Genomic DNA, 12906 nt, shown 5'->3' on the forward strand with positions numbered 1-12906 from the left:
CTTCTCGTTAACTACAATTGTCTCAGCACGAATTTGAGGGCTAATGCAGCCAGCTCCCCTCAACCCTCTCCCATGCCCTATTTGTATCCCTATCTCCCCCCACCTCTCTCTCTCTCACACACACACACATACCACTCTCTTCCCCCACTCCCAGGTTAGTGTCTCCTTCTGATTATTTTCTTATATGCATACCCCACACAGCAGTTCATAAAAAATGAGAGTGGTGACTGTCATTGCAGGAGGCAGGGATGGTTCTGTGTACTTTAGACCCTGTTCTCTCTACAGGTTTCCAACACAGAAACCGGAGCTTATGGCCCTCTTGCTGTCCCTTCCTGGCCACATCCTGACCCTTGAACTTTAATGTTCTTCACTGCAGGAGACACCATCTCCCTACCCTCATCTGGCTTGCCCTGCAGACCACTTCAGAACCCAGGTTCCTGTGGCTCCTTCCTTCTACCTCGCTTTGAGCACTAAGTCTATGCAACTTCTTACTCCAGCTCTGGGCACACCTTCTCTTGTTCCAGGTTCTAAGACCATGGCCAGCAGAAAAAGGCACACTTTACTGCCCCCCCCCCCGTACCAGATGAAATGGTTCCTGCCCCTATCTCAAGCCCTGATGCTACCTACCTACCACAGTTGCTGTCATATACTCAGACCCTTTACATAAATCAGATTTCTTAGTCAGTGGGCTAGTGCCTTCCCACCACCCCAATCTGTGGAGATCACAACCTGGAATTCTGCACAAGTGCTGACGGGTCAAGGTCAGGAAGCAAACCTTGTGCCTCTGGCTGGCTCCCTCCCCTTGTGTCTGCCAGTACTGTTCTGGTATCATTAGGGGCCAGCGGGCCCTGCTCTTCTTCCTCTTCCTTGCTTGCTTCTCATGACAAGGATGGCATTCTTTAATCTCATAAGAGACAATTTACTACATGCTCTGAGCTGAGAGGAAGCTGGCAATAAAGACCCCTGAAATGAGTATTCTTAAGCCTCTTCCAACTAGTCACTAATAAGAACAGGTGCCCTTTCTGTGCTGCTGGCTAGGCGCCCTGGGAATCTCCAAAGCTGACTGGTAAGGGATGTTCTGACAGAACCCACAGGGCCTAGCTCTGATCTCTACATGCAAATTTCTAATGGGATCCAATATCAAACTTGTAGGAGTTCTATCTCTGCCCATGACATGCGCTACTTGGGTGCTGCTTTGTATAGTTCCGGGCTCACCGAGATGTGTGGATGGTGGTGACACGAACCCTTTATAGAACACTGTGAATACAGGATGACTTACATACAGGCCTGCATCTTTATAGCGCCTTCACTGCTGTCATTCCCACTGAGGACATCAGGAAACTGAGTGTCTTAGTTAGCGCTTCTATTGCTGGGCAGACACACCATGAGCACAGTAACCCTTACAAAGGAAAACATTTAATAGAAGATGGCTTACAGTTTCAGAAGTTCAGTCCATTATCATAACAGTGGGCACATGGCAGCATGCAGGTAGACACGGTGCTGAAGAGGTAGCTGAGAGTTCTACATCTACAGCCATAGGCAGCAGGGAGTGGATGTCAATCTAGACCTGGTTGAGCATTTGAGACCTCAAAGCCTGCCCCCTAGTGATGCACTTCTTCCAACAAAGTCACACCTCCTAATAGTGCCATTCCCTTTTAGCCTATGGGGACCATTTTTATTCAAACCATCACACCGAGGCTCTAAGAAGGTGAGCAACTTGCCCCAGTTATACAGATATTGACAGGGTGGGGTTCTTTGTAGGATCAAATTGCAACTAGGTCCATTCTACTGTCCAAGACCTGGATCTGAAAAGTGACAATATTCAGGCTCTCAGGGAGGTAGCTGAGGAGCTTCGCCTGTCTCACTTTTAATAAATTCTACCTAAGAATGAGTTTCTCCTTCTCTGTATCTTCCATCACAACCCGCTCCAGGAAGATTCTCTGTACCTCCAACTCCCATCTTGAAGTAGACCTTTCAATTTTATACATTATCAGTGGGGTTATGCATGTGCGTGTGTGTAATAATGGTACATACACAGAGGTTAGAGGACAACCTTGTGGAGTCAATTCTCTCTTTCTACTTTTATATGGGCTCTTTGCATTGACCTCACATCATTGAGGTTTCGCAGCCAGCACCTTTACCGACATGAACATCCCACCAACCTCCCTTGTAACAGAGATTTCTTAAGCTCCACACAAACTTTGTATGACCTCTCTGAGATGACTGCATGACCCTTTATATTCTAATATATATTATAAATATATATATAGTAGAATTATTATATATTATATATATTATATATTAATATATATTATATATTAGAATTATTATATATATAATATTCTATATATATATATCTAAGGTGACCATCCAGGAACTCTCAGTAAATCCCAACAGCGGCCTTAAGTTTTGACACAAAGGTAGGCTGGATTTTAGTTGAATGCCACTGCTCACAGCCATTATAATTGTCGTGCACACATATCTACAGATCATAGGCTCTAATGGCAAGACTAAGCATCCCACGGACTCTGACTTTCTATCAAGGGGGCCCTGAAAGCAATGGCTACATTCTCTCAGCACTATACATGGCAAAGACCAAGTCAAACTGACCAGGCTTTGAGTAAGAAAGAAGAAATTGAGCATACACTGCTGAGCCTCCAAACATAGGTGGGTCGCAGCAGGAAGCAGGTATATAGCCTCCACTTTTGACCAGACTCAAAGGACAGCATGCACTGGGGCTTTATCTCCTCTGCTGTGACAGATGCCGACCCCATGCTATGTCCCATTCCAAGCTCCTCTTTCCACCACCAGGACAGCACAAAGCGAGACCTTTTCCTGTGAGTGACACAGAGTTAGGACACTGGAGGACCACAACATATCCCTAGAGGAGTCGAGACTGACAGCTGTGTATGGCAGACACATGTTGAGCATGACTTTTCTAAACAGAGCATGGGAGAATGCCAGTAAGCACGGGCCTAGAAAGACTAGCCATCTTTTTACCAGCTCCTCACCCAAAGAGATCACAGCACCATAGACTCCAGGACAGTGATTTTTCAACCTGTGTAATGTTGTAACCCTTTAATAGAGGCCCTCATGCTGTGGTAACCCCAACCATAAAATCAGTTCATTGCTACTTCATAGCTGTAATTTTGCTACCGAGCAGTGTCTCAGTTCCTAAGGCCATTGGAAATGTGTGTTTTCTCTTGGTCACAGCCCACAGATTGAGAACCACTGTTCTAGGATCTTAGAGGATATACAACCCCATCCCTTCTAGAGCTCCCAGGTAGCCTCCTAGCCAAAAGGAGCCTGGGCAAGTTATGGAGAAAAAGAAGATCCAGGAAAGTTACATGACATCAAAGGAAGGGGGAAAGACATTCTATATGAATGAGAAGAAATTGTTCAAAGCCCAAAGTGGAGCTGGGTTGATGAAACATAACTGCTATTCCAGAACTCAAGAGACAGATGCAGGAGGATTACACACCCAAGAGTCATATAGCAAGATCCTGTCTCAAAAGGAAGAAAAAAATAAGCTGGTTAATAAAAAGGATAACAGAAATGGTTAAACTAAAGAAGAAGTGAAGACAGGAGGCCAATTGTGTCTACTCCCAAGCAAGTCACATGTGCATACTGCAGAGAGGGGACATGAAATCAAGGAATCACCTATACTTTAAAAGCTCTTTGGCCTTTGGTGATCTGGTCGGTGGTGTGAGTACTAGACAGAGAATCAAAATCTGGGTCCAGGCGCTCAGCTCAGCAGCCACGGTGGAGTAGTGCTAAGAGAACAGAACTTCAGACTCTCAAATTTGAGTTTTACTTGGGGTAACCATGTACACTTGTCAACTTGGGCAAACCCCTCCATTTGTGTGAGCCTCTGTGTGTTCAGCAGCTTTCCTGACACAGAGAAAATACCTACAACAATCAATTTATAAAAACAAAAGTATTCTTTGGTCTCACAGTTTGGGGGGCTCCAAGGCTTGGTAAAGGGGTTCTGTTGCCTCTAGGTCAATGTCAGAACTAAACACTTTAAGCTGAGAAATGAGAGAAAGAGAGAGAGAGAGAGAGAGAGAGAGAGAGAGAGAGAGAGTATCAAGTCCCATAATTCCCTCCATGAACACACCCCCACGCTGAGGACATGTCTCAATAGATATGCATGAAGACCTGAGTTCAAATCTCCACATCCCTATCTATAGAACAGGATCTACAAGACACATCTGCATTATTCCTATTGAAAGATTGGAGAAAGAGAGAGAAAAATCCCCAGAAGGTCATGTTCCAGTTATTCTGGAGTCTACAGTGGTGAACAATAAGGGATCCTCTCTCAAACATGGCAGAAGATGGCAGCAGAAGTGGTCCTTTAATCTCCACACTTATACTAGCACATGCCCCTGCACTTACACACACAAGGAAGGAAGGAAGGAAGGAAGGAAGGAGGGAGGGAAGGAAGGAAGGAAGGAAGGAAGGAAGGAAGGAAGGAAGGAAGGAAAGAGAGAGCACGCCTTTAATCCCAGCACTTGGGAGGCAGAGGCAGGAGGATTTCTGAGTTCGAGGCCAGCCTGGTCTACAGAGTGAGTTCCAGGACAGCCAGGGCTACACAGAGAAACCCTGTCTCGAAAAAAACAAAGAAGAAGAAGAAGAAGAAGAAGAAGAAGAAGAAGAAGAAGAAGAAGAAGAAGAAGAAGAAGAAGAAGAAGAAGAAGAGGAAGGAGGGAGGAAGAGAGACGAGGGAGGAAGGGAGGAAGGGAGGGAGAGAGAGAGAAAGAGAGAGAGAGTGAGAGAGAGAGAGAGAGAGAACAGAGCATATCCACAATGACCTAAAGATCTCCCAGGAGGCTCCGCCTCTCATGATGCCACTCCCACCTCTCAAAAGCATCAAGCTGAGCCTTCTGGAGATGTTTAAGAACCACATTAGAGCATTCATTTTACCTATAACACGTGCTAATGATGGCTTCCATGCATCGCAGAGCCACGGTAATCCTGGGTGCCGTATATAACAGATCCATGTGTGCATTCAGTACTACAGAGCCACGGTAATCCTGGGTGCCGTATATAACAGATCCATGTGTGCATTCAGTACTACAGAGCCACGGTAATCCTGGGTGCCGTATATAACAGATCCATGTGTGCATTCAGTACTACAGAGCCACGGTAATCCTGGGTGCCGTATATAACAGATCCATGTGTGCATTCAGTACTACAGGTCCATCATACAGTGGGTTTCTTATAAATAACTGGGGTTTCCTCTCCTATGAAACTGATCCCTTGTGATTCTGGCTCTTCTCCTTTGTCTCTTACCTTAGCCCTTCTGTGTGGTGTGTTCAGCACAGTGTCTACCCCATCAGTAGTTTATAATGCAAAAGCTCCTGTCCTACAATGAACACAGAGCGCAGAACAGGAAACGAACCAAAGGTAACAAGCTACAAGCATTTAACAGAGGGACGCTTGATGTTCACATGCTGTGTGCCAGGCGCCGTGACAGAGAGGCTGCTGTGCCTCTGTCTTTCTGGAGATGCACTGAGTCTTCATTTATGTTTCTCCAGCATTGGACAAATAGTGCAGTAAGACTTGGAGAAAATGGCTGCACTGGTTGACCTTGGTCCACCACGTGATTGAACTAAGTAGGTGCTGAGAGGTCAGTAAAGCTCACCTCTGGGTGTGTCCATGTGGGAATTTACTGAGATCAAGGAGAGACAAGCTACCCTGAGTGTGGGTGACACTGTCACATAGGCTAGGGGTCAAAGTGGATGAAAGAGGAAGAAGACAGTTTGCCTAGGGTTGAAAGGAAAAGGGCCAAGGAAAAACGGAGCAAGTTAGGAGAAGGGGCTTCTCCAGAAACGACCCCACCCATGCCTCTCACACTGGGCTCCAAAGAGCTCCTGGCTCTGAAGGCCTCAAGGTCCATCCTAAGGGTGAAAAAGTATTGATTTTCCTTCCACTTGCTCTTCTATAGCACCCCAACTTCTATCTACTCCTCTTATCCACCAAGCCTAAGATCTGTTTATAAAAGCATCTCAGCTTTGGAAGAAAAAAAAATCACTTCACTTATTTTTAAATATATATTATTTATTCTTTGACAATTTCATATATGTATACAATGTATTTTGGTCCTATGTACCTCCAACTGCCCCCTCTGGCTTTCCCTAGGCATCACTCAACATCATGTCCCCTTCCCACCTTCATGTTCCCAATCTCTGTCTCTCTGTCTCTCTGTGTGTGTCTCTGTCTCTCTGTCTCTCTGTCTCTGTCTCTCTCTCTCTCTGTCTCTCTGTCTCTCTCTCTGTCTCTCTGTCTCTCTGTCTCTCTCTCTCTGTCTCTCTCTCTCTCTGTCTGTCTCTCTCTCTCTCTCTCTCTCTCTCTCTCTCTCTCTCTCTCTCTCTCTCTCTCTCACACACACACACACACACACACAATCTATGGAGTTCCATTAGTGCCATGTGCTGGAATGTTGACTGTTGTCATGACTTGGTCTTGTACAGGTCTTGTGCAAGTGACCATAGTGGTAATGAGTTCATGAGTGTAATGGCCATGCCAGATTCAGAAGACGGCAGTTCACGGTGCTTCTCCACACCTTCCGGCTCTAACATTCTTTCCATAATCCTTAAAGAGTGGGGATGGGAGATGTTATAGATATATTTCATTTGTGGGTAAGCACACGACACTCACTTATTCTCAACACTAAGATCAGTTATGAGTCTGCATTAGCTGATGACCGCTGCACGGAAGAAACTTCTCTAACCAACATTAAAAGCAAGGTTGAAATCTGTGGGTACACCTTTAAAGATTTAGAAGGTTTGACATCCTGATCATTTAAATAGCCCCCTTCCTGGAGTCTATGACCTCCTTTGCCATGGGATTCACATGTATCAGTGTCAGGTTTACAGTATCAGGTGCAATTTCCTTCTTTGGAGGGGGCCTCAAATCTAATCAGAAGACAGTTGGTTGCCCTCACAACCGTCATGCCACTAATGCTCCAGTGGGCACATTTTGCCTGGCAAGTCGATCCTGCAACGTTCAGGATTCACCACTGTATAATTCCACTAGTGAGTTTTCTCCGCCAGCCTGCCTAGCTCCATCTAGCATTCTGAAATGTAGCCAGAAGAAACAAAGTCTTCAGTCTGGTTCTGGCTTGATTTCTACCACCTAAGTATGTTATGTCTTCATAATATCTAGTTTTACTGTCTCAGCATTTACAAAGAGTAATGGCAATTGCCTATGCTGTCAGAGAAGCCCTGTATCCCACAGTTGGGTATTGAGAGGCAAAGTAATTTTAGTGGCCTGAACATAGCGTGAAAATATTAAAATTGGAGAGAAAAGAGGGGTTGGTGGGGGGAACTCAGCTCCCACTCCACCCCCAAAGTAAATTGCAAATCATATCTTTTGGATGATTTTGAGAACTCTGTGCCCTCCCCATCCCCAGAAACATGTTTTCCACAGAAAATCCAAGTGGGTCTAAACATAAACAGTGGTGGCTAAAGGCCCACGAAACCTCCATCAGAACTGCACCTAGGAAGTTCTCTGCCCTCTCCAGCCTTCTGGTGTTACTGGGAGGATCTTGCATCTGCTCCAACTCCTGGTTCTGAGACACCCTCCACTGTGATCTTGTGACTTCTCAGAGTTAACCCCACACTCCCCCTGCCCCCGCAAGGTTGTCACTGACCTCTCCTCCCAGTGATAACCATCCAGGACTCACCCTTACCCCCTGAGATGGATGCTCCAAGCATCTTCAACAATGCTTCCTTCTCCTTCTACCAAGCATGAAAAGAATGGGTTGGGAAGAATGGACAGTTACCTCCTGTTGAAGCTCCTAATAAGGGACATTTGGAAGTCCAGGCACCGCTTCCTTTAGGGCTTTTTCATTACAGTCCCTTTAGCCCCTGGCTGACAACCTGATAATTCTCTCTGATCACAGGAGCATTGGCTGCCACTGGAACTGCCTTAACACTGTCTTTGAAAAAAAATTCCAGGATAAAAGATTAGAGCAGGGAGGGACAGACACCTAGGAAAAGTGTCCTCCGTGCTCCTTCCTCTTCTTCCTCTCCTTAGTCCTCCATACCTCATCTACTCCACCTCCTCTCTGCTCTCCCCCCTCCTGTTCCTTCTCATCCTCCTTGCCCTCCTCCCTCTTCCCTCCCCTCCACACCTCCTCCCTTACTCCTCATCCTGATCACTCTCCTTTTCTTCTCCCTCCTCCCCATTCCCTCCTCCTCCCACTCTCCATCTTTTCCTCTTTTCTTCTTCTCTCTTGTCTTCTTCTTCCTCCTTCCCCTTCTCCCTCCTTCCTTCCTCCTTTTCCCTCCTCCTCTTCTTCCTCTTAATCCTTCTTCCTCCTCCTACCCACTTCTCTCTCCCTCCTCATTTACTCTTCCCTTCTTCCCATCTCCTCTCCCTTTCTCTCCTCTGCCTCTTCTCCTCCCCTTCCCTCTCCCACTCTCCTTTCTCCCTGTCGGGACCCCTGCTTTATGGTTCTTCCCTTCACCCCTCTTCCTCTTCTGTCTCATCTTTTCCTCTTTCTTGTTTTGGCGCCAGAAAGAGCCTAATTACGACAGAAAAGTTGAAGCGACAGAGTAAGAGAAAAACCCACCACCCAGAGCTGATTAAAATACCCTCCGTCATCTAACTTGTAAAGCTCAAATCAGAATAAAAAAGGTTACTCCCACAATTTCATCTTTAATGAGACTCCTCGGAGAGGTTGCTAAGATCCCATCAGGCTGTGAACTCCAGACTTGCCTGCTGTCCTCACTCTCTGCTGCTCTAGGGGCCCCATGCCCTGCCCTGCACCTCAGCTCTTTCTATACCCACCATCCTGTGTGGGATGGTAATCTAAGTCCAGGTCATCTGTGGTGCTATGGGAAGGAGGCACCATCTGACTCCCAGGTTTCTTTCCCTCCCACAAAATATCTGTGTCTTCAGAGCTGGGGGTAAGAACAAACTGAGGGCTCAAAACTCAAGTGGCCCCCATTCCAGCCAACTCCACCACTCATTATCTGTGTGACCCTGATCCTGTTGCTGTGCCTCTCTGATCCTGGTTTCTTTGTTATAAAATGGTGAATTTTTTTTCCTGCCCTGAAGCACTACATTGTCTCTAGGAGAAGCACTAGAAGGGAAAGCACTGACTGCAGTCATCTCAGATTATCACTGGTCCACTGTCTGTCTACTCTTTGTGGCCTCCCAGGAACACAGACCACGTTCCCTCCCTACTTTCCCCAAGCCCATGCTTTGGGAGCTGCATGGAGCCCAGTTCAGCAGAGAAGAACAACCCTCAGAGACAGAATGAGGCAGATTCACAGACCCTAAGCTGCCAGATAGCCATTGACAACACCTTGGTTCCCAGTCCTGCAGAGCTGTCTGCTGATGCTCTGAAGGGTGCTGTTAGCACAGTACCCCCAGGCAGCACATCCGGCATTGGAAGGACTGAGTCAGCTCAGCATTACTCCTCTTTGTCCCATACTTATGCCAGCCTCCTCATCTCCATGTAGAGGCAGTGCCTACTATGGTTATGTTGTTGACAGAATGAGAGAATTCATAAGCTGACGCTTAAAGTCTCAGCACAGAGCCTGGCATCTCACATATGCAGAAAACTATTTGCATAATAAAATGGGAACCGATAGCATCTTGCTTTGAGGTGTGGGTGAGAGGCGTGGGCTTCCAAGAGATTCCCAAGGGGAGACTGTAAGAGCCAACCTTAGACAATGAAAGAAGGGGGCTGGAGAGCTGGCTCAGAGGTTAAGAGTGCTGGCTGTTCTTCCAGAGGTCCTGAGTTTAATTCCCAATGACCACATGGTGGCTCTCATAACCATCTGTAATGGAATCTGATGCCCTCTTCTGGTGTGTCTGAAGACAGTTACAGTGTACTCATATGCATAAAATAAATTATTCCTTTTTTTAAAAAAAGGAACAAAAAGGAAAGAAGACTCTAGGTAGGGATGGCTACCTGCTCCTGCCAAGGCCCTATAGTAGCCACCAATCACCTATATTGCCAAGTTGAACTAGAACCATATGACTCCTGAGCAAGTGAAGTTAGGTGAGAGTCGAACACAGAGAAGGGAGGTGGCTGAGGTTCATCCAGACGGTCAGTACTTGAGTTACATAAGAAAGGAGCTGGAGTTCAGAGTCTCAAGCCAGCCCCTGAAAAAAGAGGGGAACTCAGCTAGTGTTGGGGGTCTCGGAACAGCCTGGCTCTAATTCTAGAGCATGAAAGGCACTGTTGTCATCACTGACTGACCACTGTGCTTCTCCCTCTACAGGTCAAGTCTACTCCTTCAGCCAGCAACCCCAGGACCAAGTGGTGGTGTCAGGACAGCCAGTGACTCTGCTGTGTGCCATCCCTGAATATGATGGCTTCGTCCTGTGGATCAAAGATGGCTTGGCTCTGGGTGTAGGCAGAGATCTCTCAAGTGAGTACTTCTAGACTCCCTCACCCATACAAAAAAGCTCGGTTCATACACTGCCTCCCCTATCTGTCCCACTGTAGAACTCCATATTCCATTTGGGGCTCAAATCCCCAGCCAACTCGGCAACTCTCCTGACAGCCCAGTCCTGGATCTAGATCCCTAGGGGCCCCGGGTGCCTCTGGCTATGAGTACTGATCCCCATTCTGGTGGTCTGTCCTAAACCTAGAACAGAATTCATTCCAGAGCCAGTGTGATCCCCACAAAGTCAGATTTCCAAACATCATGTGCTTGGCCCAAAATGAATCCTCATTTATCAAGGCATGATCCAGCTTCCCACCCAAGGAGAGAGCCAATGAACTGAAAACTCACAAGAAAATCTGCTTCTCCCAGGATTCATCTCATGATGGGAAGAAAAGACAGGAAGGGTTTACATTAACTGCCAACCTTGTTCAGCCACCCGGGCAAGCTGCACCATGGGGGCCTCCTGCAGCTGCTACTGACTGGCACATCAACTCTGTAGTTTGTGCCAGGCCATATCATTTGGTAACTGTTCTGTGTGGCTATTTCAGAAGCTCATCCAAACACCTTGCCAACCTACCCTTTCCCCAGGGCATTTAAAAAAAAAAAAAAAAAAAACTGCAGCCAGTCCATGTCGCTTGACCATTCTGTCATTACTCTGCCCTGGGCTGGACGAGCAAGGGGCTGATTGCTGGGCTGAAATGCATGATGAAATTCAGAAGGACGGATCTGGGTGCCACTCACCTGCCATCTGGGAACATCTAGGGGTAGAGGAAGAGTGAGAGACATGCATTCAACTGGGAAGTAGTTTCTCCTCGTTCACGCTGTACAGCTGCAGGAAAATAAAACTCGAAGTGCACTCGGAAACGCTAGGGCTGGCAAATTAATATTTTAAAATATGAGTTATGCCTTGCCAAAAAAAAATGTATATTGAAACATTATGGCAATGGTCAGTAGCAGGCACGGGCCTAATGCTGCAGCCCAGCTGAGCAGAGATAAAATACCGAGAATAGCTCCAAAATATACTGTGCTGTCGTAAAGTTTAAGTGTTATGGGAACCAGCCAACTTCAGAGATGCTCAGCTCTGGTACCCTAGAGAGATGGGGGAACACGACAACCTTCCCAAATGAGAATTGCTTATGCTCTGGACAGCCATGAGCCTGGACCAGCCCCATGACTGATGAAAAGGACTGTCTGGGCTCCTGGTCAATGGTTATCAGCCTTTTGTGGGGACCTTGTCTCATCAGGTCCCAAGTCACTAGGAACAGATCATAGAATTGACACCAAGGCACAGATAATTTCATCTCTGATCTGAAGTTCTATACCTGGTTCGCTAGGACCATCCATGGCCTGAGCTGGCTTCCCCTCCAGTCTGACTAAGTCTCTAAGGAAGACAGGCCCTCGACTCTCTGCTGCAGAGCCCATAAAGTCAGGCCCCTAAGAAGTATCTGTCTCCTATTTAGTCATCTATCCACAAAAACACCATCCTGACAATAATGATAGATTCTCACAGGTTCCCTACATACCCCTTGCTGGCCTGGTACAAAGGGGACAGAACAGAATACAGCTGAATTCAGCAAAGACTTGGTGAGTGCATAAGACAGGGAAACTGAGGCCTAGTGTCACAGGACTTCCTGCTGCTGTGGCTCTGTCCTCTTCCATTTTAACTGTGTTACCCCGACTCAGTATACAAGACATGAGTCTCTCACTGACACATTAGAGTCTTTCTGGTCACGAAGGCTGAGACACCACCAGACAGAAAATGTCTGCCAGAACATTCTCGGGTGCAGATAGGGTATTTTCCTCCTAAAAGGCACTTCCCAGATGTCCCCCTGAATCTATGATTATCCAAAGACAGGAAAATATTATAATCCCCTTTAATTGAAAGGAGAACAGAGTAACAGTTGAGGAAAAATAAATTGACTCAGCTATCTTACCAATCTAATCGGATAAGACCCTGTCTGCTCCCTTTCAAGATAGACGGATACCTCTACCTCCCTGCCATTTGTACTTTTTTTCCACTGTGTATGTGTGCGTGCGTGTGTGTGTGTGTGTGTGTGTGTGTGTATGTGTTTGTGTGTGTTGTATGTATATGCTGGCCATGTGTATGCATGTATATGTAGGTAAGTGTAACCATATGTATTGTCTTGGGGCTTTTTATTGTTGTAAAGAAGCACCATGACCACAGCAACTCTTACAAAAGAAAGCATTTAACTGGGGCTGGTTCACAGTTTCAGAGGTTTAGTCCAGTATCATCATAGTGGGAAGCATGGTAGCATGAAAGTAGACATGGTGCTGATGACGGAGTTTAGGGTTCTACATCTGGGTCATCAGGCAGGAGGAAGAGAGAGTGACACTGGGCCTGGCTTGAGCATTTGAAACCTCAAAGCCCATCCACAGTGACATACTTCCTCTAATAAAACCACACCCACTCTAACAAGGCCACACCTCCTAATAGTGCAAACCACACCTACTCTAACAAGGCCACACCTCCTAATAG

The 12906-nt window shown here is 46.6% G+C and overlaps 1 protein-coding gene across 2 annotated transcripts in view; it reads left to right on the top strand.

Annotated features, from left to right (window-relative positions):
• The window catches only part of Kirrel3 (kirre like nephrin family adhesion molecule 3), a 562840-nt gene that overhangs the window by 454066 nt on the left and 95868 nt on the right, over window positions 1-12906 (top strand). For both annotated transcript variants that reach the window (XM_076924603.1, XM_076924604.1), the window contains exon 3: window positions 10242-10391. In XM_076924603.1, coding sequence (XP_076780718.1) covers window positions 10242-10391 — 150 coding nt within the window. The remainder of the gene's footprint in view (window positions 1-10241; window positions 10392-12906) is intronic.

Source organism: Arvicanthis niloticus, chromosome 26 (genome assembly GCF_011762505.2).
Source record: "Arvicanthis niloticus isolate mArvNil1 chromosome 26, mArvNil1.pat.X, whole genome shotgun sequence".
NCBI classification, from domain to species: Eukaryota; Metazoa; Chordata; class Mammalia; order Rodentia; family Muridae; genus Arvicanthis; species Arvicanthis niloticus.